Source organism: Ailuropoda melanoleuca, chromosome 6, assembly GCF_002007445.2.
Source record: "Ailuropoda melanoleuca isolate Jingjing chromosome 6, ASM200744v2, whole genome shotgun sequence".
Lineage (NCBI taxonomy): Eukaryota > Metazoa > Chordata > Mammalia > Carnivora > Ursidae > Ailuropoda > Ailuropoda melanoleuca.
The window spans coordinates 61,164,122-61,188,964 of NC_048223.1; the positions used below are offsets into that span (position 1 = coordinate 61,164,122).

Genomic DNA, 24,843 nt, shown 5'->3' on the forward strand with positions numbered 1-24,843 from the left:
CTGTAGTTGTGTATTATTTTGGTCTGAACTCAGAATCATCCATTTTCATGACTTGAATGCTTTGAATCCACTCAACTACGGAAAGAAAACGATAGTTTGTTTTCTTGCCATTCATTCAGGGTTTGAAAGCAGCTCTATTCCTCTATTGACTTATTCTTGGAATTGTTTGATCCACAGGAGACCCCCATTCACAGTTAGGTCTAGTGCTGTTGTATCTTTGACTACTTCAGAACCCCCGCCCTTCTTCTCTCTTTGGATGTGATAATTGCTCATTCACAACCCTTCAGGGGCAGAGAGAGGAAGTCAAACTCATCCTCACAGATCAGTATATTGACAGCCTGTTGCGTACATGACCGTACACGACCGTGTGTCAGGAACTGGGGTGAGTACAGAGAAGGAAGAGCGTTCCTGCTGTTTTCCTGTGTTGAAAGTAATAGTTAAATGAGAGATCATAGTAAGTTGCCTTCAGTATGTGGCCCAACTGTTCAGGGGGGGCGAGAACAGTAAAAGTGATAGGACCAGGGGAAGTCTGGTCATATTCCGGAAACTTCGACAATGAAAGGTTAACAACGATTGAACCTTGGGTCTGTTGTGCTCAACCCTGACCACATTAGAATCACTTGTGGGGGGCAGGGAGGGGAGTGGAGCTTTTAGAAGAATTTTGAGCCTGGCTCAAGAGCCCCCGTCTTCGTTCTGATTTAATTAGTAAGGGGTAACACCTAGGTCTCTGCATGGTTCCAAAAGTGCCGCAGGTGATTCTAACGCAGATCCATTTGCCATCTAGTGTTCAGACTGGCCCGTGCAGCAGGCATCGTGGGACACACAGGAGAACTGCAGGCCACCTGGACCTAGCAATTCAGTCCCTGTGTCTTCACAGGACGGCCGGTGATTCTTTCACAGGAAGTTCAGGAGGCGCTGCTCCTGTCAGCCCGGAGGATTTCAGCATCTCTGGGAGGGAAGCTTGCAGGGCTGGCTCGGGCTCAAGGGAGCCTCTGAGTTTAGAATGCACGGCTTCCCTGGGTCTGCTGCCTCTGGGTTCTTCTGGAACGGCAACCATAGGTTCATAGGGCCTTTGAGTTTGGGGGTGCTCATCTCGTTGCAAGGTAGGCTATCAGAGCTAGAAGTGGAATGAATCAGGGCAAGCAAGGGGCCTCCTCTTTGCTGTGGGGAGGGGCTGACACATTCCTCAGCCTGATGGTGAAGCAGCATGTATACAGAAGCCACCGCAGTTCGTAATACGCAGTTTGAAATACATACACATTGCCCCAAACTTTCTCTGACTCCAGATACAGTGTAGTGTTGTAAATACAGCTTGGCGAGGAGTAAACATTTCCCAAACCATAAGATGTTCCCTAATACACTTTATTTATTATTTAGAAAATAAATTCACTGGTGTCCTTTACTGCTTCCTGGCATACATCGTTACTTCCAGGTTTGGCGTGGGACCGTTTTGCTGCTCAGTGGCCAACAGAGGGCCGGGTAGGCTGTGGCAGTCAGACGTTTCCCGAAGCAGTGAGGTACTGTGTAAGGCAATATACAGAGCACTTGGAGAAACCACCTTTACCCTCCAACGGCATTTGTGCCATGAGCCCAGAGTTGCTGATAATTTAAACCTTGTGTTTCACAAATGACACATCTCCTCTCACGCCCTGAGTGGAATTCAGGGTCAGTTAAGCAACCTGACTCCTGGCTTCCATTTTTCTGTAACCTGGGGTGACGCCACTCATTCCACTGACATTTATTTAGCGCTGGTCTGGGTCACGTCGAGTCAGACACCAAGAGCACAAGCTGCAGAACGTGAAGAGCCTCTGGCAGACGCCGCTTCCACAAATAGCCCAACATGTGAGGTTAAGAGTTGGGATCAGGAAAACGCCAGGGCCGCCGAGGCCTGGGAGACTCAACAAACGCTGGGGTCGTTGGCACAGGTGACATCTGAGCTGGTTTTGAGAGTGAATATATTTTTTGTGTTTTAAAATTTATTTCAGAGAGAGTGAGTGTGCGTGGGGGGAGGGGCAATGGCAGAGGGACAGAGAGAATCTCCAGCAGACTCCCCACTGAGCGCGGAGCCCTACTCGGGGCTCAATCTCACAGCCCTGAGATCGTGACCTGAGCTGAAATCCAGAGCCAGCCAGTTAACCGACTGAACCAACCAGGTGCCCCGGAAGGGTCAATAAGTTCTTCAGAAAGAAGAGTGACCAGGCAGATGGAAGGGCATAAGGCCTCCAAAAACGTACATATAACAATGTGTGCTTTCATAAAACATTTCCATTTCTAGAATTAAACACACAAGTCAAGTGATTTGCCTAAGGTCATGGCTAAACGACAGAGCTGGGGTTCTGAGATGCAGTTTGTGCTGCATTTACGCTTCGGGCCCATGCAGGGGCTGGGACAGCATGAAATCTGAGATCTTCCACTGTGGCCTCAGTCTCACGTTGCAGCCCATTCGCCTCCCCCGATGGGTCGAGCACCGCTTTCTACTCGGTCTTACTCTGACTTCCACATGCATGGCCGTGATCAGGGACATACGCCAAGCGTATGGAAGACCGAAAGGCTCTCTGGCCACCAACATCAGGCAAGGTGGCAGTTCAATCTCATCTTTCTGTCGGGAGAAAAGTTACCAATTATAGAAGCCCGAAAATGTCTAGTCTGCTTGTCTTCATGAAAAGCTTATCCTTTGAGTTCGGAGAGATGTGTCTTGAGCCCATTCTCTATGGAGGTGGTAGAGCTTATGTTACAAAGATGGCACCTGGAGGTTTCACCTGAAGGACAGCTGACGCCTGCTGGGTCATGGCTTCTGGGGGCGAAAATGCTGTGGGAGCGTGTGGGCCTCCGACCAGAGTGAGGGCGGGCTCTGGAAGTGTCAGCAGCCTGCCTGATGCCTTTGTGCTGGCCAACTGATAAGAATGCGTTACCTTTCCACCCGACTTCTCTGGCTACCAGTCAGCTGAGGACAGGTCCCTAGATACCCAGTTTCCTGTCTGGTTCTCCTGACTCCCTGAAGAATGTGCACAAATGGAGTATCTAGAGAACATTGAGCAAAACCTTTATTAAATATGCTAACTGAGCAATGTTAGCAAAATGTAAGTGTGAAGCAAGTCAGTAAGGATGCGTTATGGGCCTAGAGAGCCGATGCCAGAGAGGAGAGGACAGGGGCAAATGCCATCTGGAGAATTATGCATTGCCAACCTCGAGCAGAAGCTCAGAGACCTCCCTCCCTGCTTCCCGTTCTGTTTCCAAGATGGAGAATCTCCAATGGAAGTCCTACAGGAGCACAGAAATCATTGCTATTGGGAAGGCCGGTTTGGGTGGGAGGAGCACTTACATTAGGAATCAGCGTGGTCAAAGCCACAGTCACCCCACTGCTGAGAGCACCCACTTCCCTTCAGGTAGTGCAGGTCTGTTCCGAGACGAGGGAAGAGAGCACCTTACCTTCCATGCCATGTCTTTCTCCTGTCCTCGGGATGGGAATAAGATCCCAGAGTGGGGCTCCAGGGGAAAAGATGAAAGGGGAGACCATTAAGATGGCCTCCAAGACGTTGTGTTAGAAACAAGAAAGCACCTTTGAAATCCTAGGGATTTCACAAGGGTGGGAAAACAACGGGGAGTTGAGGTAGAAGGGCAAACTGGTGACCCCGCCCATTTGTCTGGCTGTCCCTCTGCATCGAACCCCGGGAATCTAGATGGAGATGAATTCGGAGATTGAGGATGGGGCTCATTCACCAGACTGAATGCGCAGGGTGTTCCTGGCACGCCAAGGCCAGCAACACGCTCCACCGGGCGTTGGTTCTCTGTGTGCTGACCCCCACTTGCCCTGCTGGCAGAAACACCAGGGAAGTCAGGTTCAACTCAATCCCCCTGTGGTCATAGGCCACGTGACTGACTCCTTTCAACAAGCTTCTATCAGACACACCATAGATGACTGTCTCATTGATGAATAAACCTCTCCAGGCTCGGCCACTCCTACCAAAGCATTTCCGTTGTGCTGGGACCTCAAATTGGAAGGAGCCTGATGGAAGACCTGGAAGTTGAATTTATCTCCCTCTGCTGTCGAAGAAAGAAGGGGCTCACACTCCATGGGGCCAGAGACGTACCCTAGAACAGACGTGTGCCTGGTCATACACTTATTGTCTTAAATGGATCGATAGGACTTCTGTACCACCTCTGTCCCAAAAACTACTTAAGGCTGCTTAATGAAAATTCACACAACATAATAAAATGCAATTAAAAAAAAAGTGGGTTTAGAAATCAGCACAAAGGGAATACAAGGGCAGGACAGAGAAGAGGAAGCCAGGTGTAAAATCAGCACAAGAACGGCCTGCTGTGAGAAGTGCAAGCCGTCCTATTTGTTAGCAAAACACAAACAGGCCGACTCCGACCTTGCGTCCAAATTAAAGCCATGGGTACAGTGAATGCTCAGCTCTGGGGCAGGTGTTTACCTCGGTGTTTCCCTGCCAAGTGTGTACAGGCAAGGTGACCTCTGGAAAATATGGATATGAGTCAGGAGAGCACTCTTTAACGTTTGCAAGGGACTCCTGAGAGGTACATGGGTCCACGCCCAGCTAATGCAAGGGTCTCCTCCATCATACGGATCTGGTCACCGGGCTTCTGTGGTAACGCTCCAAAACCAGGAAGCTGGGTTGCAAGGTGCCTTTCAGAGAGTTTCTTGTGAGGCTCTGACTTCTGCTTTCCCTTGGATGAAGTTGCAGATAAAGGATTTTGCCTCACAGGAGAGTTCTGTTCACATTTGTGTGTGTGTGTGTGTGTGTGTGCACCGACGTGTTGAGTGCAGGCAGCTGCTCTCTGCCAGATGATTTTGTGGTAGGTTGAAAACTGGCCCCCCCAAAAACATCTTGCCCAAAGATATCCTCTCTGGAGCTTGTAAACGTTGCTATTAATTTTGAAAAGGCCTTTTATAAAAGATGTGATTAAGTTAAGGGTCTTGAGATCACCAGGTTATCCTTGATTATCCGAGTGGGGACTAAATGCCATTGCAAGTGTCCTTGTAAGAGAAACAGAAGGAGATCTGGACACATGGAGGAGGAGGTGGTGCGGAGCTGGAGGAGAGATTGGAGAGATGTGGCCACAAGCCTTGGGATGGCAGCAGCCCCCAAAGCTGGAAGAGGCAAGGAATGCCTTCCCCCCTAGAGCCTCTGGAGGGAGCATGGCCCTGCCAACACCTTGGTTTGGACCCAGGGAAACTTGGTTCTGGACTTTGTGCCTCTAGATTTGTGGGAGAATAAATATGTTGTTTTAAGCCATCTAGCTTAATTTGTCATAGAAGCACAGGGAACTACCACGAATTTCTGGACACGGTTATGTTCTTCCCCACCCCCCCGCCCTTTGCTATTTATCTGTGTCATGCTGGGACATCATCATTCAATCTGCTGGCTGGACACACTGTTAAACCTTCCAGCATATTCAGATACATTTCCTGATGGGCCCTTAGAGGCAATTTAGTTGACGGGCATCTTCTAGGGTTAATATAAAGATAAAATGACTTATTAATTATAAAACCCTTAAAATAGTGCCTGGCTCAAAGTAAATATATAGATACATTATATAATAAGTCCTATGTAAGTCATATATAGTGCCTGGCTCAAGGTATATATAAATATTTGTCAAATGGGAATAAATAAATAGAATCCTGTTTTGGGTCCTGGGGCTCTGGCTTTTGTAGTGCTTTTCCTCTGTTGACTCTTCGGGAGCCAGAGAACATTTTAAATTTAGTCTTAGGTTAATAACATTTCCTCTGAGAATGTGTTCCCAATTTTATAATGAAAGGTTATGGCTAGATGTGTTAGATACCAGAAAGAGACAACCCAAGCTTTAAGGCTCACGGCTGTTCCACTGAGAAAAGACTACAGTGAAATGCTCATTTCTTTCTATAGCTTCTTCCCTTGGAGACAAGGACTAACATTGAAACCTAGTCCTGTTCATGTGAGTTCTGTATTAAAAAAAACAACAAACCTCTCTTGTTCTCTACTCCAAACGGTGTTTGAAGAACAGTAAATTATGCTTTTCTCAACAAGGGAAGGTGGGTAACCCAGGGCCCAGAGCGGTAGATGGGGGGGAGACCAACACAGACCCAGCCTCCCCCCATGGTCCCCCCATCCCCTTAGACTAGGAGTAGAGGCCACGGTTTTAATCCCAATCCTGTCACTATCTGCTTGTGTGGCCTTAAGTAAATCCCTTTACCAATCTAAGCCTCAGTTTCTTCATGTAAGACTGACTTTAAAAATATCTTTAACTTTTCTTGGAGCGCCTGGGTGGCACAGCGGTTAAGCGTCTGCCTTCGGCTCAGGGCATGATCCCGGTGTTATGAGATCAAGCCCCACATCAGGCTCCTCCGCTATGAGCCTGCTTCTTCCTCTCCCACTCCCCCTGCTTGTGTTCCCTCTCTCGCTGGCTGTCTCTATCTCTGTCAAATAAATAAATTAAATCTTTAAAAAAAAATCTTTAACTTTTCTAAATGATGCCTTTTTGTCTTGTAAATATCTTTAAAAAAAAGTTTTATGGCTTTTAACATACACTGTGCTGTTTTGTCCCAATTTAGTTCAAAGGGCTTCAAACACTGACACAAATCTTTTGACAAAAGACCACTTCTCTATTTTCCATGTGCCTTATTGGTCTATATTGTGCTCTCATAAACTGGGCACTTTCTCTCCTCTGGTTCTGGGCTGCATTGAAAACTCCAGGGCCAGCAGTGGGCTCCGTCAGAGTAGCACTGTGTGACCTTCATGGATCAGAGTGTATGAGGCAGGTTTTCTGTGATTGCCTGAATGCATATGCTTTTCAATGAAAGTGGGGATATCTGAAAGTGATTTTTAAAAAAGATTTATGTATTTATTTGGGGGGGACAGAGAGAGAATCTCAGACTCCCCACTGAGCACAGAGCCCCACTCGGGGCTCCATCCTGCAACCTGAGCCAAAGCCAAGAGTCTGACACTTAACCAACTGAGCCACCCAGGTGCCCCCAAGAGTGACTTAGTTTTTAAAGCTTCCAGTGGATTTTCATATAAATACCTTTTATAGTTGTTAGAGCACATCTCGATTTCGCACAGAAGTGGGGGGGCTTGGAAATCATAGACCTCTTTCTCAAACACCAAGCACCACTGCTACCTTGTAACTTCCCAGTGTAACTAACCGAGCAATTCTGCTGTTTCAGGAATCATTATTTAAACAAACTTTAAAGTCAGGGAAAAATGTAACAACTGTAAAATGTAGGTGGTCCGAATATGGGTTTTCACTGTGCAATCCTTGCAACTTTTTTGTCATCTTTGAAATTTTTCATAAAAAATTTTGAAAACTACGTAGGGAAAGATGAACTCTGTGGGGTGGAGGGTGGGGGAGAACTAATCATTTGTTCACGTGCACCTACTGGGCACCCAAGGACAGCCTCTCCCCCGTTCCTGTACTCCTACCCTGATGTAATAAGCAGCATGCTGAATGGACTCTAAGATCAGTCGATAAGGTGGGTCTTGTAGTCCTCTAGCAGACCTTGCACAGCCTTTAGCTGACTCCTGCTCACAGATACCAAGGAAAGCGGTTTCTAAAACTTGTTTAAAAAAAAAAAAATTAGCAGATACCTTTAAGGTGCTCAAGAAAGACTGGGATGGGGGCGCCTGGGTGGCACAGCGGTTAGGTTAGGCGTCTGCCTTTGGCTCAGGGCGTGATCCCGGCGTTGTGGGATCGAGCCCCACATTAGGCTCCTCTGCTGAGAGCCTGCTTCTTCCTCTCCCACTCCCTCTGCTTGTGTTCCCTCTCTCGCTGGCTGTCTCTATCTCTGTCGAATGAATAAATAAATAAAATCTTAAAAAAAAAAAGACTGGGTTGTATTGTGTATGGATTAATAAATCAGTGGTATGGGGGCAGCTGGGTGGCTCAGTTGGTTGAGCATCTGACTGTTGATCTCAGCTCAGGTCATGATCTCAGGGTCGTGAGCCCAAGTCCTGCGTTGGGTTCCATGCTGGTGGTGGAGCCTACTTAAAAAATAAATAAATAAATTTAAAAATCGGTGATGCATTTATCTTCACTTATCTGGGTTGCAAGGTCGAAGATCTGAGAAGCTGTGATCAGTATATCACATTGTCATTTTTTCTATACTTGTTTTTTAATTGACTTTTTCTCTTTGGCTGTACTCCTTTAAACCATGTTTCACTCCCTCTTTCCTCACAATTTACAGGCTCCATACTGTTGCTATTCTGCGATGTCATTCCAGTTGGTTTTGTTTTTCATGTTGGATCCTTCTTTCTAACATTCTGGGTTGGTTTCATGATCCTTGGGGTAAGTTACAATTCCCGAGGCCCCTCATTATCCAACTTTACATGGCTTCCTGGTATCATTTTTAAACCTCCCAGTGCCCATACTCCACCTAGTTGTACGGGATATTTTAAAGATTTATTTATTTATTTTAGGTGGGGGAGAGAGAGAGGGGAGAGCGATTGAGCATGGGGGGAGGGGGCAGAAGGAGAGGGAGAGAGAGAATCTTAAGCTGGCTCCACACCCAGCATGGATCCCAATATGGGGCTCGATCTCATGACCCTGAGATCATGACCTGAGCCGAAATCAAGAGTCAGATGCCCAACTGACTGAGCCACCCAGGTGCCCCATTGCTCCATAAACTTTAAGAGGACTGCTCACCACTGTGTCCATGCTGTCTGATATACACAGTAGGTGCTTAGTAATTTCTGCTGCATGAATAAGTAAATGATAAATAAAAGAACAAGTAAATGAAATGGGGAGAGAAAAAAGGGGGAGGTGCTATCTTATCCATTTATCTAGTATCAGCTTTACTGAGATAGAATTCACCTCTGTAATGTGTACAATTCACCGGTTTTAGTTCTTTATTTTTGGATCAGCCATTTCTAAAGAGTAAGTTAGTTACAGGGGAAAATATGGAAATTTACAAAAAATTTACAAAAGCTCCATTTATTTTGACTTTATTAAGAGAACAATGTTTTTGTTGTAAGAACACGAAATACTATTTTAAATAAATTATTTAGAACCAATAACATTTAAATTAAAGAGATATAAACATGTCAAAGGAATGAAACATAGATCTTTTTATTATGTGCGAGTCATGCATTCACGTTCTTCCTCAGGTCAATGCTTACCTCAAGGGGTCTGCATTGCCCGAGTCTTTGCTTGTAATGCACCCCACTCCCTATGGCAGTGTCCTTGCATCTGTGTTTCTGCGTCTGTCTGTGTGTATCTATATATAGTTTGATGGTCTTTATATCGGGGGGAGGGGGGAGGCGTGGTAGTTTTCGGGGTTTCCGATGCCATTACCATCACTTTCTTTTTCAGGAAATGTATCCAAATCTTTGCTTCATTTTGCTCAACGCAAATGAGGAGCTTGGTTTGTATTTTATGTCTTCTCTTTTTCAGACGCAGTTGGTCTGCCACAGATAATAAAGAATCCAACTGTGGATAATAAAAGAAGTATTTCGAGTGGCACTCTCTGCTGAAAATCAATTCATCAAATACTTATTAGGGTAGGCCCTGTGCTGTGGGAAATACGTATTTCCTCACATGTAACCTCCCAGTCTCTGTTTACCAGGCTGGGGGAGTCAGGCATAAACACATGGGATTTGAATATACGACAAGGACAATAGAAAACATGAGGTAACATAAAGGAGGAGAATGGTTTTCAAATGGTCGTGAGAGACAGATGCCCTTGTTACCCTGACCAGAAATTACGATGATAGCTTGACAACTAGAAGCTTCCAACCTGTGGAAGCTGGGACCAAGCATCTGGGACCAGCAGTCTCAGGAGATCCTGGACACGACCGCTGTGGTGTTGAGCTGGGCCCTGGCAGGTCTGTGGCAGTGAGAGCACAGACTCGAGGTTTGGGAAAGTTTTCCATCCATGGAGAAGCAAAGAGGACCGACTGTTATCTGGTTAGGTGGAGAAGAGGCCACTCCAGGCCCAGGGGAGAGCATTAGCCGTATCTGGAGATGATAGAGAAGACCGTAATAAAGGATGTGGGTGGGAACATGCCTGCGGAGAGGGACTTAGGACCGGAATATCGAGGACCACACTTAAGCGAAGAGAAAGCTAAAAGATGTTCCTCAGGAAGAGACTACAGACTCCTGTGTCGGCAATAAGGAATGACGGAAAATTCGGAGAGACCCCAGAAGTGATGCTTTAGGAGGAGTTATGTGGCACTGGTGTCTGGGTGGAAAGCCGTGAGGAGGCTATTACAAACCTCTAGGCAGGAGACAAACAAGAACTGCCCTGGGGTCTGAGTAAAAAGGGACATTTCCAGAGAAAAGCATCAGGAGAGGACTGTGTTTCAGTGGGTAGTGGGGGGAGAGGCGGAGCTCGACTTCTGAGGTAATGGCAGGGCCAGGCGGCACCGCCTGGGAGGCAGTGGAAGGGCGCAGCGGCCAGGCTGAGGGGCGAGCTGGAGCTGCTAGGTCTGGGAGGCCTGCGCCCTGGGAGAACAAATGGTCCAGGCCGTGGGCTCAGCTGCCACTGAGTGTGTCAACAGCAGGAGAGAGGAGGAGCGCCTGGAGGAGTCCTGGGACAGACTGGGAAGTCTGCGAACGAAAGGTCCTGACAGCATAGGCAGCCTGTTTCAGGGGGGCTCTGACTTCGCTTCCAGAGCGGAGCTAAGGGAGGAGGACTCTGACGAAGAGCTGGCAACCGGCTTCCCTCTGATTTGTAGGAGTGCAGATTCAGGAGAATGTGGGAGCAAGTATGTTGCACAAAGAGGGAAGGTGGTGAAGAAACAGGCTGAGACCAATTGTTCTAGAACAGAGAGCCGTGTGTGTACATTTGCCAAGGGGAAGGAGCCAGTGCGGTGGATAATGGAGGAGCAGTGTCTGAAGACCTGGAAGGGAAGAGCACCGACCGAGCATGAGGGGAGACGGAGGCCGCAGAACCAGGTGGAGAAGGTTCAGAGCTGGGCTGTTTCCCTGCTGCTTCTGTGCCTTCCTTGCCCCCTGAGCCCCCCAATCCAGCATCCGAGTCTCCTCCCTGACCCTACACCCAACCCAGGCTGTGGGCCAGGAGTCTGTGACCAGAGGGGGAAGGACACTTACAGAGAGGAAGAGGAGCACAAGTCCGGGCCAGGATAGAGGGAAGGAGGAAAGAAGACAGACGACCAAAGCAGTTCTGGATTGAAGGAAGGAAGGAAGCTCAAGGAATCTGTAATGGGCTCGACTCTCAGCAAAGTGAGGGGACACATGGGAGGAAGGAGTATGGGGAAGGTTCCAGAACCATGTGATGGGAGGTTCCCAGGAGGTGACCAGGAAGGCAGAGGAGCAATACCGAGGGCCAGCTGAGGCTCTGTGCTCACAGCGCTGGACTCAGGGAAAACACATGCTGAGACTCACCCAAATGGCTCTAAGAAGGCATGTCTGGTGGAAGGGCAAAAAGCCAACGGTTTCAAGGACTAATGGCGATGAACTGGCAGCTGCCTACATTTGCAGTGCGGTAAAAAGAGAGGTGAGGTAAGCCAGAGTGGTGGGGGGGGTCAAGGGATTGGAGGTGAAAAGGCAGCCCAAAGCAGGGATGGTGGAAGGGAGAGAGCAGAACAACTGGACTGGGGGGTGGGGGAGGGCCAGCTGCCAAGGGGACAGATTTCAGAGTCTGAGGTCTCAGTACGAGTGGTGTGGGGAGTAGCTATTAAAGAAGAGGAGAACAGGGCCCCGAGAAGCAACAAAACACAGATGTGGATGTCCCTGAGGGTGACAAGGACCCTGAGATGTGCACTGCAGTCCTCGAGGGGGACGGAGGTGACCCAGAGGACATCAGGCGCTGGGGAGGGGTCATGGAAGGGCATCTCCTTATTTTATAATGGCGTTTGTCTCATTTGAGGAGGATGCCTGTCTGAATGTGTGAACACCAATAGGCTTCTGTACCTCTTCAGAAGTCTTGGGATTTATAGATGGCACAATCACTTCCCACATCCCATTCCATCCTCTGGAAGAAGTAGACCATGGTGCTTTCCATCAGTAAGCCACTCAGGATGGCCAGCAAGGAGAGCTTTCGGTTGATGTTCAGAGTCACTGGAAAAGAAAAGGCACCTCATAAGTTCTTAAGAGTTTAATTAAGTGATATTGGCATGTACATTCTGTGGCATTATGAATGGAATTGTTCTGTAAACTGTTTTTTTAGAGAATCTCTATTCATTCTTATTAATTCGGGCTGCTACCTTCTCTCCCATTTTCATCTCTAGAGAGAAACAAAGCATGTGCTTGTAACAAAAACACTAAGCTTCCCCTCCTGGAATCAAGACACAGATTTCCATGAATATAGAAGAAAACAAAAAATTGATTCTAAGGTTATAAAGAGGTTAGCAGAAAAAAATCAGAGCTTTCTCAGTTTTACAGTTTACAAGATGATAAGCATTTCAATAAAAGGTATCAGGTAAGAGGTTTACTTCAAATAACCCTTCTCACAATGGATGGGAAAAATGAAGACCCACAGGGCTGCTCATCCCTTTGTTGGTATAATAGGAATTGTGCTTCCTGGCTTGATAAGTGCTGGGCTGTGTACACCTGGACAAGTCGTTCACAAAGTGGGGGTAATCACGGCTGCCCTACAGCCTCCCAGGACTGAGATAACACACAAGAATGCATTCCGAAAACTAAAAAATACTATGTCGTTAATTTGAGCAAATACAGACTATGTGCTATGTATAAGGCACTAGAGAAATGCTAGACACTGTTATTGTTCTATGGAGAATTCCATTGTTTAACAGGGTTAATACGACGGTGTTGGAGAAACAAGGCTTTAAGCTTGTATGTGGGTTGAAGACTGAGAAGAACGAATAAAAGATAAACATACCTCTAATTGCCTGAAAATTTGATGTAAGGACGAATACTTTAATGAGTCGGAGGCACAGGGCTGTGTAGTCGTGCTCCCAAATGACAGCTGGAATCAGCAAGAGTTTTCCATAGCTAGATAATAGTAACGCTTTCAGCAGCAAAATGAAGTTGGGTTTTTTTTTCGCTGTCATCGGTCGTCCTACCCACAGGAAAGTAAAAATGCCAACAAAAAAGGCAGTTTGTTCTAAGGAGGAAATGGAAAACAGAAATATGAATGTCTCTTTCCAAACTGTCTCTAAGAACAAATAAACCACAATTCCAAAATACAACTTATCGGTTGACTTCATTAGAACTGTTTCATTGAGACCAAATTTTCTTTTTCCCCTTCCTTCTTTTTCAATAGATAAGGCCCTGCCTTTTGGGTCAAATCCTGCTGGCGTGACTGCAGAAGCATATTTCAGCAGTTGTTTCATGCAGGATTTCACGGTCCACTGAAGTAAAAGTCAGTCCGTTAGAACTGTAATCATCAGCTCTCTGAAGTTCTTTCTAGGAAGTAAGGTGCTGTTTAAACAACTTCAGTGTTCCAGATTTCCACAGAAAGAATAAAATGGGAAGCAAGCAGATTTTTAAGTCTGAAAGATGGGACCCACCCTAAAAATTACGTGCGAATATGTTTTCTTTGTTCAGTCTCCCACTATTTATTGCCTATTGTCTACAACATTTGAATACTGTTATCTAAATTTAAAACTTCCCTTACTCATTTCAAAAAACTTTCTGAGTGCAATTCCTTATCCTTCCAGAAAGTATTCAAAGATGGAGTCCAGACCAGAAGCCACAGTTCCACCGGGTCCACAGAACAGAGCACAGTCTGTTCTGTTCCCATTAACTAGGAATTTAACATTTTTTTCAACTGCAATATTATGTTTATTAAGATTGTTAGTCCTCTGATTACCCAGCTGCGTATGTTTTGAGAGGAATGTCCCTAATTCTATTTCTCCCCATAGCTGTGTTATTCAGGTTTCTGCAGAATCAGGTTTTTCTGCAACACATATATCAAATTTTAAGAGAGACAACTGTATTTTTCCTACAATGTTGTATAACCAAATAGAGCCAAACTAAAGAGGTTCCAAACATAGGCGACTAGAATCACTAAAAGTAATTTTGGATGGCTGACCTACATGGCATTTGATACATCCCTCAGGGGAGACACCCCATCTCCCTGCAAAGTAACTCCAGGACTTGTCAGCCGCAAGGATCTGCTCAGATAGGTAGATCTTATAGCCTGGGATTTGGACAAAAATAATAACAAAAGCAACAAAGAACTCCCTGACAATGAGAATGATCTCACCATAGAGGGCTGTGTCCTGTCACCGGAGAGACTCAAACAAAGCTAGACCACCTTGCAGAACTGAGCCTCTACTCCTGAGGTGTTTGCAGGTCAGATGGGCTCAGAAGGATCTAGAGTGCTGCACGGAGAAGCGCCGTATGGGGAGCCCAGAGCGCCACCCGTCTCTGTGCTGACATTAACCTGCTGCGGGACTTTGGGGAAACCACCTGCCTTCCCACTTCTAGGCTTCCACAGCCACACAGAGGGGAGACCCCAACCTACCTACCAAAGAGGATGGTTGTGAACACGAAGTGATAAAACTGCAAAAGCAGCGTTTAAATCATAAAATGCTGCATTTATGTAACACATTTTCTATAACTATTTTAGAGGTTCATAACCTAATACTGGATAAAAAAGTTAAGTAACAATAGAAAAAGATTTTTGATTCAGTGTCAGAATATCCGCTATAGAGTAGGTGTACAGTAATTTCAAACTCTGGAAATGAGCCTGATTTATTTTTTATATGAAAAATTACAGACATAAAAGAGTTTATGCTTAGAAATTTTAAAAGCCTTTGCTTTAAACCTTAAAATTATATTAGGTTCTTGTTCTTGGCTTAGGCAATGTTTTCAAGGATGTTTTTAATATTATTATGTATGTTAGGGAATTCTTAGCATATAAATTTTATTTATTTTTTAAAGGATTTTATTTTTAAGTAATCTCTACACCCAACACGGGGCTCGAACTCACAATCCCGAGATCAAGAGTCACTTGCTCTACCAACTGAGCCAGCAGGCACCCCACCATACAAATTTTAAAACCTCAGAACTGCACGAGAGGACCAAGAGAGTGAGAGCAGAGAAGAAAAGGACAGAAGATGACATAGTCCAGAAATCTGACACTGCAGTGAACTGGAGACTTGATATTATTATAATAATATTTCTTTATAATCAAAGAGTTTAGAAACAGAGAAGCATGGAAGCCAGTAAGTAAGAAAATAAGTCACAGAAATTAATACAATTCTGACCTAAGTCATAAATTCGAATTCTGAAGAAAAGCTATTCTAGAACTTAAGGAATTTTGGGGCAGTAGCCACTTTCCTTGTATGCAGTCAGATAAATAAGAAGTATTCCCTAGTAAATAGATTGCATTAGTTCAATGCAATTAGCACAATATATTGAATAATGTCTGGCAGTTATCAATCTGTTTTAATAAAGATGGGGCCTAGGTAATCTTTAAATTGGACAATCGAGAAATTAAATGGAGGAATCTTATCAACAATACTATGCCTCACGATATTTTATGAAACTCTCTAATCTGATAAATATAACCATTTTCATAACATATCTGGGGTAACAAATAAAAAAGTAAAAAAGCAGCTAATTAGACAAACTCATCTAGCAGGTTAGTGATAGAGCTGAACATTTAGTCTCAAGTCCTGTATTAACCCCCTCCTCTTACCAATGATTAAGACCACCCACCTCACTTTTAACCAGAATAGTGGTTACTAGTTCACTTCTTCCTACCTAGAGAGGCAATTGCGAACATTCTATAGAAATCCCATTCCTTGGCATATCTGATGAAGTCGTTAGGATCAGTGTTCTGGTTTGAATCTTGAAGCTGCCACCATCTCAGGTATGCTTCACAAAGCAAACAAAATATGCAGAGTTTTCCATGCATCTGGGAGTCAAAAAAACAACGCCATCCACTGGGTAAAGAAACAATTATACGTAACACCAAATAGGCACAGGCAGCTAAATATCTGGGGTTTTGAAGAGCCTCCCATCTCATAGCTTTTCAAATCAGAACTGCTCAATTAAGCGTGTCACTGTGTTGTCTGTAAACCAGTGGTTTTTGTCAGCAACGTCCATCAGAATCATAGGGAGATTTTTCAGACTACAAACATCTAGGCCCCAATCCTGATCCAGGATCTTTGGAAGTAATCCTAGACATGCAATTTTGAAACAGTTCTGGGGGGAGAAGGAGGATTCTGATGTATACCCCTAGTTAAGAAATACTGCTTTAAACAGTTCACCCTTCACTGTATTTTCAGCATCTGTCCTGCATCAGAACAGAATCAGGCACAGAATTTCTGTGACTCATGGATAGATGGAAGCAGCCATGAGAATAGATGTAACCTGAAGATTCCATCATACCTCATAGGAAACTATTAGTCCGAACATAAATTTTTAAAAAATGGCCCCATGCCTGATGAGTATGAATTCATATATTGAAGACAATTAAAAGATAGAAAATCCCCTGCAAGTTTTAAAGAGTCTGAAATTTTTGGCAAAAAATAAAATACCAGGCAACAAGAATCGACTTTTATTTATAAGTGGGTTCCACGCTGGGCTTGAACTCACAACCCTGAGATCAAGACCTGAGCTGAGATCGAGTTAGACACTTAACTGGCTGAGTCACCCAGGAGCCCCAAGAATTGGCTTTCTAAAATACATTACTGGGGCACCTGGATGGCTCAGGTGGTTGGGCGTTGGACTCTTGGTTTTGGCTTAGGTCATGATTCCAGGGTTGTGGGGTCTGAGCCCTGCATCAGGCTCTGTGCTCAGCTCCCACCCCCAGCGTGTGTGCTCTCTCTCAAATAAATAAAATCTTTTAAAAAATAAAAAAAATACATTACTCCATGGGTTGGACCTTCTATGTCAACAGAAAGTGGGGAAAAGAAAGTGTGTGCGCAAATGCCATGTAGTCCAGGAATAGGTATCAGTGTGGGCTTCTGAGCTTCCTCTAGTTGGCTCCACTCTGGAATTACCTGGGGAGTTTTAAGAAATAGATCCTTGAAGATTCTGATTTAATTGATTCCGGTGTGGCCTCACTTGGAAAGATTAACTGCCATCCCCTCCCTCTCTCCCACGTGATTCTATTGTGTACCAAAGTTTGGGAATCACTCTAGAGGTTTAAAAACTGCCCTGGTTACTTAACTTGGGTGGTGGAGGGGAGGGATTCCCTCAGTCGAATATAAAATGCAACAAATTGTTTAAAAATATTTCTCTTTTAATGTTTGCTACCTCTTCAGGTGTAATTCTCTCCCTACCTGGATATATTTAATTTTATTGTCAGAAATAACTGATGTCTTTTTCAAAAAGGTAACCTACTGAAAGGCGATCCAGATTATGCTTTGTCAGTTTCCTCCCAGTGACCATATTCTTAAATATTCACTAAACATCGTGCACCTTGTTTATCAATGCCTGTTATTTCTAGAAACTTCCAGACATTGTTGAAATAAAAGACCTATTCTCATTAGAATTTCTTTTTTTTTTTTTTTTAAGATTTTCTTTATTTATTTGACAGAGAGAGAGACAGCCAGCGAGAGAGGGAACACAAGCAGGGAGTGGGAGAGGAAGAAGCAGGCTCCCAGTGGAGCAGGGAGCCTGATGCGGGGCTCGATCCCAGAACCCTGGGATCACGCCCTGAGCCGAAGGCAGACCCTAACAACTGAGCCACCCAGGCGCCCCTCTTTTCCTTTTCTTTTTTAAAAAGATTTTATTTATTTATTTGCTAGAGAATGGGAGAGAAAGCACAAGCAGGGGGAGCACAAGCAGGGGGAGAAGCAGGCTCCTCACTGAGCAGGGACCCTGATGCAAGACTCAATCCCAGGACCCCGAGATCATGACCTGAGCTGAAGGCAGACACCCAACCAACTGAGCCACCCAGGTGCCCCTAGAATTTCTTTTTAAAATAATGTTCTTTAATTCTGTTCAAAATTATTATTCTTTAAATATGCAAGAGCACCATCAAGGAAAATTAGAGAATAAAAAAATTATCACAACTTACGTTTATTTTAGTATTGAAAAGAATATGTCTGTAGGCCTGGGCTTTGCATAAAATAGCATTAATCAAGATGATAACAGGATCATACTCGATATATTTGTCTACAGGTTTCTGGCAGGATTTCTGAAATAATGTGAGATAATATTAGAACAAGCAAATTTATACATTCTGAAATCTTAAAGGATTTCAAACTAGCAGAGTCTATTTTGGACTACAGCAATAAGGACGTATCAGCATTTATTTACATTAACTTCTCTTCAGACACAAAATATTCATCTATAGAAGCCCTGGTTTCACAAATGACTAAATATAATCTTCTAGGCGAGAGATAGTAATCTTTGAATCTCATATGTAAGAAGCTAAAAAGACATTTGATTTAAAGACTGGTTTTAGGCAGAAAAGTATCCCAGAAAATTCTACTTTCAATTTGTAGGGATTATTATAAAATAAGTAAATAAATTTATAATGTATTTTCATTGAGAAATTGTTCCCTGTTGGCTAGATGGCCACTGACTTTGTGGTTCTTGAAACATGATTTCGAGGAAGGGCTTCAGAAGAGTTACCTTGGACCCAAAGCTTCTGAGAGCTAAAAGCAGGTAAAGAGTGTGGCACAGTGTCAACAATCTGGGGGTGGCAGATACCAAGAGAAACTCGTTTTTTTCCTCCAATAACATCGAGACTATGGAAAGAAAATGGTCTTTCTCTGGGACAGTGAAGACCCTGGAGGATCCCAAGCTGCATGCAAGGAAGTGGGTTGGTCAGCTTGGTTCTAGGTTACTCGAAGCAAGACTCCTGGACTCTCCGTGACTCCTATGAAATTGCCCCTTTTTTTGGGGGACACATGTGTTTACAATGTTATCAAATCCCAGCATCATCAGAACATATAAAACACAGGTGTACAAGAACAAGCTCATCAGAAATGTGACATTTGAAACAGTTTTAATTACAAAGTTGAATCAAGGCTACTATTCTAATGGCTACAATTCAAACATAAAACATTTTGAAATTTTGAGAAGGTAAAATGGAAACAGAAGTGATGGATATGCAAACATATGGGGATGGCCTTTTAATGACATCAAATCCCTAGGAAAAAAACCGAAGTGCACTGACGAATATTAACCCTGACTCCAAATGTAATGAAAAAAATCACTTCCAACTTAGAGTTTCTCCACTTCATTCATGTCATTTACAAGAAATGGGTGTGTTTTTGAGTCATCAAGTGAACCAATGAAGGGAGATGTGCTATTACCTCAAATTTAAATCCACCTAATAAAACTGAGGCCTAACAGGCTAATAATTTTGCAGTTTTTCAGCTGGGCAAAGAGTGAGCCGGGGCCTGAACAGAAGCCACCGAATCAGAAATCCTACGTTCATGACAAAGAGCTGTTTTCCAGACGCCGTCCCTGTGCTACCCATGTGGGAAACACTTCCTCTCTACAAGCCACACTGCAACACCAGAGATGCTACTTCATTGTAAAATGAGACTACTGGCTGGTCAAGGGTCTTTTCTCTGTCCTTTAAAAGTTCCCTAAAACCCATCTTCAGACATTGCAAGTCTATACCAGGATTTGGACAATTTTTAGAAGGAGGTAGGCAGAAACCAGCACCGGCGGACATGGCAGGCCAGTTTTCCCTCTGCAATCACTCATCTGACCAATGTGTTCGGAGTGGCTACAACATTCATTAGAACAGCTCTCTTTGCTTAGTCATTTCTATGGACCAGGCACTTCCAAGGTGCTGGATATTCACTTTGAGACATAAGTCTCTATCCTCTAGGACCTTATAGTTTGGAAGAGAAAGACGAATAAGCCTGCTACTGTTAAGTGCTTTAGTGGAATTAATACATGGTGACATGAGCGCAAATAGAAGGAATGGCTTCTGGCCTCAGGTGCGATGTCATGTGCTATGCCCATCTTCCCTTCCTAGCATTCTGAGTATTTTATAAACATCGAGAATTCATTAGAGTCTGCTGGTTCCCTCCCTATCAGCTTCAGCCTAATTTTTCCTTGTTCTGCTTCTATTATTTGCTTTTCCCTTGAGTGCTTCCTCCACCTTGAATGTAAGGAGGGAAACCATACACACACAAAGCAAACAAATGTAGTAAAACATCTTAGTGGCAGATGGCTACATTTAGATATGTTTTCTGATTTTGGAAAAATTGTTCCATTCCATTCACTACTTACTAGACACATATCCTGAAAGAGAAAGTTGTCCTCTAAGAAACCACTGCAGCACGGGGACCATGCACACCCCAGAAACTCAAACACTTTTACCACCTCTATCTCACCATGGATACAAATGACTTTCTGCTGCTATGTTCTCCAGTTCTCTGGTGAATCACACCTCTTTTAGAATATAAACTGGCCAATATTTTGTGAATATTTTTGCTTCTTCCTTCCCCATCATCTTCAGGGCCATCCCCTTCCCCACTCATTCTCCCATCTGTTTCATTTTAGCTCCACGATAAGCAAACACGTATCTTGAAAGTGGATCCCCTTAGACTTTACGCACCTCAAGGGCAGGAGAATGTCTTATTCATCTTTGCATCCAGCATCTGAAGGTGGAAGCTGAATATTGTAGTACTGAACAGACTTGAAATTTAGGAGAATCTCACAGGAGTCTTGTTTTGTTACCATCATGAATTTATCAAATATCTGAGCACATAAAAGAGTCCAGGGACTACAGGATATTAAAAGTACTATATCTTTATTTATTATTTATTTTTTAAAAGATTTTATTTATTTATTTGTCAGAGAGAGAGAGACAGAGAGAGCACAAGCAGGGAAAGCAGCAGGTAGAGGGTAGAAGCAGGCTGTCCACTGAGCAGGGAGCCTGAGGCGGGACTTGATCCCAGGACCCTGAGATCATGACTTGAGCTGAAAGTAGACGCTTAACCGACTGAGCCATCCAGGCATCCCCAAAATACTATATCTTTAAACATAATTATAATGAACTATGAAAAGCTGAAGGAGAGGGAATGGCTAAACGCAAGGGACACGCTTCCATTAGATGGAGGAAAATTAGGGAAACCCAGAGGGGCAAGTAGGGAGGAATGGCAGTGGAAAAACAGGAAGAGGAAAGAGAAGGGAGATTAGACAGAGAAATATAGGGAGGGGATCAGGCTGAGTATACTGCTGACTCCAAAGACAGCAGCTAAGAGACCAAAGTATGTATGAGTTACCAACTTATAGAAACTTTGGCTACTTTTTCAGAACAAATAGCCTATGTCTAAAAACTTTTTACTCTCACGCCTTGGGAGAGCTTTAAAAAATTATTTCACGACTTAATATTCAGAGTCTAACATCAACTAAATGATTTTTCATAAATAATGCCACTATGCATATTACTATGCATTATCATGATAAAAACGAGTATATTACACAGTCTAAGCCATCAGGGAATGACTGTGTGCAATAACGTACTGTACCACCACTCAATATTTCAAATATAATTCTAGGGAAGCCATCATCTGATGATTAGGGAAACGATTTTCTTAGTTTAATGCCAATAATTTCAAAAAGATAAAGATTAATTTATATCATTAAAGATCATTAACTAAACTGCAGAGACAGTTACAGCTTTACTCTGGACAAAAGACTATATTCACAGTTATGTGGTTGTCATCTTTAAGACAGATCATTTAATTGGGCCAGTCCAGAAGTCATTAAATTTAGATGCCATATAACTCACAAGGCCACCAGAATGGGCAAGGATATGAGCATCTGAAAACCTAGAAATGGTTCATTCATTCAGGAAATATTTATTGTGTACTTACTATGTGTCAGGCACTGTCCTGGGTGAGCCAGCTATATTAATTAATAAATTATACATACTCTCTGCCGTTGTGTAGCTTATATTCCAGTGGGAGGGTACACGCGATAAATAACAAATAAGTCAATTGTATAGAATATTCAAAGATGATAGGTGCTATGGGAAAGATAATGCAGGGGGAGGTGATAAGGTATACCAGACTCGGGAGGGAGAATCACAATTTGTAATGGGGTGGTCAGACTAGGCCTCTCTGAGATGTTAAAAATAAAAATAATTGAAGGAGGTGAGGGAATTAGCTATGTCAGACACCTGACAGAAAAGCATTCCACGTATAGTGCAGAGGCCCTGAGGAAGGAGCCTGTCTGGTTTAAGAACATTCAGGAGGCAATGGAGCTGCAGTAGAATAAGGGAAGAGTAGCAGGGGACTACACAGGCCTTAGAGCCAGTGCAAGGATTTTGGCCTTAACTCTGATATGAAAAATCACTGGAAGGTTTGAGAAAAGGAATGACATAATCTAACTTCAATTTTAAAAGCCAGAGTTTGGCAGCTGGGTAAGGAGGCTGAAGAGGTGCAGGGGTGACACGGGCTCAGAGTTAGGACCACCATCCAGGTGAAACATGATGACACCATGGCTCATGGTGGTAGAGGTGGTGAAAAGCAGTGGATTCTAAACATAATCTGAAGACAGAGCTAACAGGATCTGCCAAGCAAATGAATAAGGAATGTGAGAGAAAGAGGAATCAAGGCTGACTCTAAGACTTTTTGCTCTTGGGAAATAAAATGGTCTAGTTGCCATGAACTGTGAAAGTCTGATGTAACTATAAAAATCCAATTGGAGAAATCCAGTAGGTAGTTGGACATTTGCAGACATTGTGGATGGAGTTCAAGGAAGAGGTTCAGGCTGGAGGTTTAATCTGGGAACTGTCAAAGTTTAGATGGAATTTAAAGCCAAGAACCAGAATGAGCTCTTCAAAGAAAGTGTGTAGACAGAGGCCCAAGAACTGAGCCTTAGGGTACTCCGTGGTTAATAGGTAAGGAAGGTGAGGAAGAACCAGAAATGAGATTGAGAAGAATAGCCAGTAAGATAAGAAAACTAGAAGAGTCTGGTGTCCGGGCAATTGCACACAGCGTTTCCAGAGGGAAGTAATAAGATCAAATGCTGCTGACAGTTCACCAAGAATGGACTATTGGATTTAGTAAGTGGAAGTCAGTGACTATGATCTTAAGAGCAGTTTCTAGTGAAATTGTGGGTGGGAAGAAAGTGTGTCTGAAGTAGATTCAAAAGAAAGTAGGAAAGGAAATAAAGGTAGCAAGTACAAATATCTTAAAGGACTTTTGCTGTCAAAGGGAAGGGAAGAAGAGGAGTTAAAGGAGGAAGTGAGGTGAAGAGTGCGTGTGTTTTTTAAATTAAAGACAGACCAGTACCTATATTGGTGGGAACGATTCAGCAGAGAGCAGAGAGTATTGCTGCAGAGATGTCCCTAAGTAAGTAGAAGAGGATGGATGGGGTCTAGGGCACAAGCGCATGCTGGTTTTAGACAGGTGTATGGACAGTTCATTCATTCTAACACGAGGGAAGAAAGAGCATATGAATAACAGGTGCTAGTACTGGGTTTATGTGGTTGCGAAGCTTGTCAAAGTTCTCTCTCTCTCTCTCTCTCTTTTTTTTTTTTTTTTTTAGCAAAGCAGGGAAGCATATGTGGGAAACCTAAGAAGAGAGAAGGTTTGTGAGGATGGTTCATTAGAGTGGGAATGTGAATGGATTAGTGAAATGTAATGTGATGGCCAGATGGCATCCAGGGCTACAAGAGGTTAGTGGTCATGAATTTAGGTGTTTTTTTCTTCAGTTGAAGTACTGCTGCAAGGGTGAGGAGACAGATCAGACAACATGTTGGATTTAACCAGGGTTGAAATTTTGCCAAGTGAGGGAAATCGCTTGAGAGAGGAACAGTGATTATGTCAGTTGACGACAGATTAAACAGGTACACGTTCACACTTCGTCTACTCACTTACATTTTACTACAGAACATGTTTTTCTAACGAGATTATTAGAAAATCATCAGGAGAACAGAAATGGGACAAAAATGCACTGACTGCCTATTAATGTGGCAGGTTCTTTGCTAGTACCCCAAAAAGAACCTCCAATTTTGTGACCTCTGAAACATTAAATCATTCTCTATAGACTATGAACACCTTAAAAGCAAAATGTTTACTTCATCATTTTTGGTTTTTTATCACCAGCATCAAGCTTAGTGCTCCGCACACAACACATATTGTACATTCAATAACCGCAAAGGATGAAACCTGAAATAAAATATTCCAGGAAAATTTAATAGGGGTATGGACCGTAAGGATGATAACATTCATTTATGAAAGGGAGAATGGCTAAGAACTAAAGAGTTTGGGCGTGAACTCGAATGTCAACATCTTCCAATCTTTAAATTTCTCTGCACAACGTCTACATCCATCTCCGTTCGAGGATCCGTTCGCCGCGTTAGGTCTCACCAACAAACATGACGGGTACGAGAAAACCGCTGTAGGTGGTGAGTTCTTTAACACTATAGGTAACAATGTAAAGGCTCCACTGATCCCGGACAGGAATGTCAAGTATCGAACTGAGAACTAAACTAGAGGACCCTGAGACTCGTTGGTTTTTACTGCCCTAAAAAGCTGAAATACAGATCCCATTGTCTCTCACGGTCCCCAAATCCCGTCGCGCCATTTTTTCCCCAAGGACACCCCACACCTGACAACTCACGCAGATGGTTATCTTCAGCACTCCGTGGTTATAGTCTCGGTACAACTCCTTGGCCTCTTGGTTGCATTCGATGCACCTGTACTGGCAGGAGACCGAGGCAGCAGTAGGAGTTGCTGCAACCCCATCCGTGTTCCCCCTGCCCGCGGCCAACCCTTCTGTGTTTCCCTTGCCTGGCCGTAGCCCACTCCGCCCACCGGTGCCCATTTCCACGCAACTGCAGCCGAGAACTTCCGATTCAGTGGCGGGGGAAGACGTCAGAAACCAGACCGGAAAGCCTCTCCCGTGCGGTGCTTGTTGGGATTCGTAGTCTCAGTCCTGGAAAGAGGGCTCGTGGCTGGCCGAGCTGGGACTACAACTCCCATCAGGCAACGCCACTCCCCTTTTCCGCCCCCTTGCCACGGCCCACCTGCCCACCGCGGG

The 24,843-nt window shown here is 44.1% G+C and overlaps 1 protein-coding gene across 1 annotated transcript; it reads right to left on the minus strand.

Annotated features, from left to right (window-relative positions):
- Nucleotides 1-8,824: 8,824 nt before the first annotated feature.
- ARV1 (ARV1 homolog, fatty acid homeostasis modulator) lies at nucleotides 8,825-24,821 on the minus strand. The gene is made up of 6 exons (XM_002917092.4): nucleotides 24,424-24,821; nucleotides 17,897-18,016; nucleotides 15,631-15,784; nucleotides 12,797-13,021; nucleotides 11,869-12,015; nucleotides 8,825-9,423 (listed from the first exon to the last, which is right to left on the minus strand). Exons 1-5 carry the CDS (start codon nucleotides 24,625-24,627, stop codon nucleotides 11,873-11,875), a joined length of 846 nt encoding a protein of 281 aa, XP_002917138.1. The 5' UTR covers nucleotides 24,628-24,821; the 3' UTR covers nucleotides 8,825-9,423; nucleotides 11,869-11,872.
- Between the last annotated feature and the right edge of the window lie 22 nt (nucleotides 24,822-24,843).